Raw genomic sequence first — 5,075 nt, 5'->3', positions numbered from 1 at the left:
TAGCACAACATGTCTCGTCTGATGCAGCCTGCCAAATACAGTCTGATCTTAGCATGCGTCAGTGCATACATTGCTACCAAACAACTGCAATTGCATGTAGTAAGCATGTCTCAAAAGGAAACAACTATGCTAGGGTGGGAATAGCTACCAAACACACCCTAAGAGCATCTATAGTCGGGCACCCCAAACTCCTCTCAAACACCCGGGCAGACGATCCGGTCGTGACCAGCCAAAACAACTTGATCCAGACAGGCGCCTGAAATGCTCGGGCTGACCGCCACCCCTCATGTCTAGCCCAAATGTAGGATGGATATGGTGAGGCCCGAGCGCGCCCGGGCTCGTCGGCAACGTCGGACTGACGATGGGGCCCCATAAGAAAACATCCGGAAACCCGACGGTCCGACGACCATATTCTCCGGTGGGGTGTGAATGCCGTGTGGCGTCGCTCCAGCTCGTCGCCTGAGGGCCAAAGTTCGGCTATTTAAGTAGCCGGACGACACCCCCGTTGTTGGAATATGCCCTAGAGGCAATAATATTGTATCATTGTCTATCTATGTTTATAATTAAGAGTTTATATTCTATGCTATTACTGCTATGATCCTGAAATATGCAATTCAGTGAAAACTCATATGCACATGTGGAATGGTAAATGGTAAAATATGATTCCTAGCCTCACCTCAAACACTAGCTCAAATGTTGTTAGCGATCAGGTTTTTTGGATCTTCGGATATCGTTAAGTGTAACGATAGTCGTAGAACAACTTTGAGAATATGGCGTTAAAAGAACGATCATATTGAATCGACCCAAGTCTTGTTTGTTATACTTTGTGATGCAATCGTCAGAAGTCAATTGTTATAACATGTGAATTAGTTTCTTGCATTTCAAATTCCAGTAGGAATATACAAGACATGCTTTGAAATTCTTGCAATTTCCCTAGCCATGTGTTTTTCCTACCATGCATTCCAAACATGTCCTTAAGTATTGCACAAGTGGCTGGGGCCATTGGACCCTGAATGTTTGGTTTGATTGGATGCCATGTGGAAGTATAATAGATCGGAAGCTCTAGTTTTATATATTTAGGGATTTTTAGTTGAAGATTTGCATTTAGTGGTTTGATGTTCAGGAAAGTTTCTTGGAATTGTGGTCAAAGTTGTAAGAAGTTTTGTGGCAGCTAGTTGAAAGTTCGTAGAAGTTGAGAGCCTTAGAAATCTTGTTGAAAGTTTGTATTAGATATTTAGATTAGTTGGCAACATATGAAATCTAGTTGAAAGTTTGTAGAAGTTTAGTTGAAAGCATGTGAAGTCTCGCTAGAAATTTCCGATCATATTGTTGGAAGTCACGTGAGATGCCGAAAGGATCAAAAGTGCTTTGTTTGGGACCAGGAAAGTGTATTTGGTCGATTTTGACAACTTTGTGGTGTCACCAAAGTGAACAGCGATACTACATGCATGCATACAACCCATAACTAGCCATCTCCGATTGGCTATCCTACTCCATGTACACGGGTGTCACTCGAGCTAGAAAAGAGACCATATAGCGCAGCTTCGTGTGCGTCTCGGCTACTTTTGTACATTAGATATTGGGCATGTTGTTTTGTTCGCTCGTCACAGTCGATTTCTGACAATGCCGCGGTTGACTCAAGGTGGAGTCGTTGTCGATGGGGGATCAGCTAGAGGCAAAACTAAGAGCATCCCATCAGGCGCACAAAAACTGCTCCACGCGCTAAAATTCGAGTTTTCTGGGCGCCGGACAGATGTAGCAGAACCTGTAAAATAGTGCACGTGCAAAAAAGGTTTGGGCACGCGCTATCAAAAGCTGCAAATTTGGGGCGCCGAATTGCGCACGCCTAACAATTTGCACCGCGTGTTTTTTTGGGTGCTCGTTTTTGGCATATGCTATAAATTAATGTTGGGTCCGGCACGCTAAAAGTGCTACGATGGGGCGCGCTAAAACTATTTTAGCATGCAAAATTTTTTGTGCGCCTGTTGTGTTGGAGATACTCTAATGGAGACCGGTAGAAGCTACAGTCAGTCAACAGTATATGATTTGGTTGTGCTACACATTCACTCATTTTGGATATATTCGGACAGGTAGGGGATAACGGTTGGTAATGATAGGATCCAATATAGCCCTAGTCCCAACGATGTACACGCATGTGATGATGTATCGGACAGGTAGGAGATACCTCGTCAGTGATTGCACGTTTGGATCTTGCGTAGGAACCAACAGGCAGCCGACTAGCACGTAGATCCCAGATCCCACAAGGAACCTCGCAGGCACCGCTTGTGTGCATGCTAGCTCCCATTGTCTTCTACGCAAGCACACAAGAGTGAATCGGTCCAATTTGCTACGTACGCAAAGCTGCCTCGTGAACATCGACCATCTTCTCGCCAGAACCATCCACGGCCACGTTATTACTACCTAGCCAAGCTCTCCACTCCACTAGGTAGAATAGATTGGCTAGATATAAATAGATCCATACGGCCGTGTCGTCCAGGTGAGAAGAGATAAGCCGCATTGATTCATCTATCGATCAGGGTCAGGTATGGAGCTGCTGTCCAACCGCCCGCTGCACGCCTCCGTGCCGGACAAGTACGTCTTCCCGCCGGAGAAGCGTGCCGCCCTGCTCCACGACGCGCCCAGCTCCGACGTCGCGCTCCCGGTCGTCGACCTCCAGCGTGCCTACCTCTCCGACGCGGGCCGCCGCCGCCTTGTAGCCGAGGAGATCATCAAGGCCGGCAAGGAGTTCGGCTTCTTCCAGGTAGGCATGCACGCATGCACTAACGACTTGTTCAATTTCACTCGCACTTGTTATCTACGTAGCACGATTGCTTGAGCCTCTGTTCTGAACTTCTGATCGATCATGCATGCGTACGTGTACGTGATTGCTTGCAGGTGGTGAACCATGGCGTGGCGGAGGACGCGGTGCGGGCGTTCCGGAAGGCGTCGGCGGAGTTCTTCGCGATGCCGGCGGAGGAGAAGCTGCCCTACTGCTCCGACGACCAGAGCAAGCCCTTCCGCGTCGCCTCCAGCACCTCCTACGACCGGAACCAGACGCGCTACTGGCGTGACTACCTCAAGCTCCGCTGCCACCCGGTCTCCGACGAGCTCGTCGGCCACTGGCCGGCCAAGCCGGAGAGCTTCCGGAGCTCCCTCGCGGAGTTCTCCGCACAGGTGCACGAGCTGGCGCAGACGCTGCTCCTGCTCATCGCGGAGGGCCTTGGCCTTGACGAGGGATTCTTCGCCGGAGACCTGAGCGGCGGGGACACCCAGATGAACGTGAACTACTACCCACCGTGCCCGGACCCGAGCGTCACGCTGGGCCTGCTCCCGCACTGCGACCGCCACCTCCTCACCGTGCTCTCCCAGGGTGACGTCGCCGGGCTCCAGGCGAGCTACCGCGGGCGGTGGCTCCTCGTCCGTCCGGTCCCCGGCGCCTTCGTCATCAACTTTGGGCACCAGATGGAGATCGTCACCAACGGCGTGCTGGCGAGCGTGGAGCACCGCGCCCTCACCAACTCCGCGGTGGCGAGGATGTCGGTGGCGACCCTCATCATGCCGAAGATGGATTGCCGTATTGGTCCGGCGCCGGACATGGTGAGCGAGGAGAATCCGGCCAAGTTTAGGGAGTTCGTGTTCAGGGAGTTCATGGCGGCGTACGACACCGCCGCTGCGAACCGGGAGGACGTGCTGGAGTACTTCAGGATCGAACAGCACTAGATCGATGCTGATGGATCTACATCTATGCCTAGACTTTCTTCCTAGCAGCTTGATGTACCAAATAAACAGAGCTCCGCTCCGGAGCGTCGAACTTTCTCGTGTGGTTGCATCCTCTTGATGCCATGCCACAAACTAATGAAGCTTTCGTATGTGGTTGTGTCTATGGTTATGTGCATCAGTCCATGAAGAATCCAAGGGTGATCCTCCCTTTCGAGGAAAAGAAATGTGGACCTGTGGTTGCGTACGTAGAGATGGTGCTAAAAATCAATAAAGCTTTCATCATCTTTTTTCTTCTTCAAAAGACCAAATAAAACAAAGGGAAATGGCACATTGTATGGAGTGTCTTGCAATGGTGCCTTCAACTTTGGGAATGCACTCGATAATGCTCGTGAATTCTTTGGCTCATAGTTACCCAGATTTTTTTGGGTCTCGAGGTTGGCACCATGGGGTATTTCGTTTCCAGTGATGGCCATACCCGGCAAGAAACATTCAGGTGTCCCAGGTGTGAACCATATTTTGCGCCTCTAGAGTGATGAGGTAGCGGGTTCTGATGTGATCCGATTTTTCCTTTGTGTAAACAAGGATGTTATGTGCACTTGTAGAATGCCCGTGCGTTGCCACGGGCAATGGATATTTCTTTTTTCAGTTAAAATGTAAGATATTGCATGTCAACTTTCATATGTATAGAAAATGATCTTGCATTATTCAACAGAAATTTGAAAAAGAAATATTTTGGACATTACGAACAAAATTTTAAAACACGTTTTTTTCGAAAAACCTGAACATTTTGAGACATAAACAATTATTTACTTATGAGCAACATTTGAAACCACAAACATTTTTCGAAATCCCTGAATACATTTTTCGAATTTATGAATTCATTTAACCTCGAATGTTTTCTGAAAGAGAGATTTTTTTTTGAATTTGTGAACAAATTTTGAAACCATGAACATGTTTTAAAATTGGTGAATATTTTATGAATTTAAAAAAAAATGTAACCTAAAATAGTTATTTAATTGCTGAACAATATTTGAAAAACACAATATTTTTTGAAATCCCAACAAATTTCAGAAAATGTGACGTTTTTTTGTATTTAAGAACGAAACTTTAATCACAATCCCTTTTTGAACTTTTGAAAAATTCAAAAAATAAACATTTTTTTAAATTTCAACAACATTTTTTGAAAAGGAATAGTATATCTTGATAATTATTTTTTTATAAAGGAACAAAAAAGGAAAAAAGGAAAATGAACAGAAAAACAAGAAGAATAAAGAAAAACAAAAAAAGAACTAGAAAACTGGTAAAGGAAACAAAACTGGCTCGCTCCCTGAAGTTAAATGGACTGGCCCACTACT

General features: G+C 46.7%; 1 protein-coding gene across 1 annotated transcript; it reads left to right on the top strand.

Annotated features, from left to right (window-relative positions):
• Nucleotides 1-2,468: 2,468 nt before the first annotated feature.
• On the top strand, nucleotides 2,469-3,869 carry LOC123133287 (2'-deoxymugineic-acid 2'-dioxygenase). The gene is made up of 2 exons (XM_044552798.1): nucleotides 2,469-2,761; nucleotides 2,896-3,869. Exons 1-2 carry the CDS (start codon nucleotides 2,546-2,548, stop codon nucleotides 3,718-3,720), a joined length of 1,041 nt encoding a protein of 346 aa, XP_044408733.1. The 5' UTR covers nucleotides 2,469-2,545; the 3' UTR covers nucleotides 3,721-3,869.
• Nucleotides 3,870-5,075: the final 1,206 nt, after the last annotated feature.

Source organism: Triticum aestivum, chromosome 6B (genome assembly GCF_018294505.1).
Source record: "Triticum aestivum cultivar Chinese Spring chromosome 6B, IWGSC CS RefSeq v2.1, whole genome shotgun sequence".
Taxonomy (NCBI): domain Eukaryota; kingdom Viridiplantae; phylum Streptophyta; class Magnoliopsida; order Poales; family Poaceae; genus Triticum; species Triticum aestivum.
Note: the sequence above shows the minus strand (reverse complement) of the source record. Positions and strands in the feature narration are given on the sequence as shown.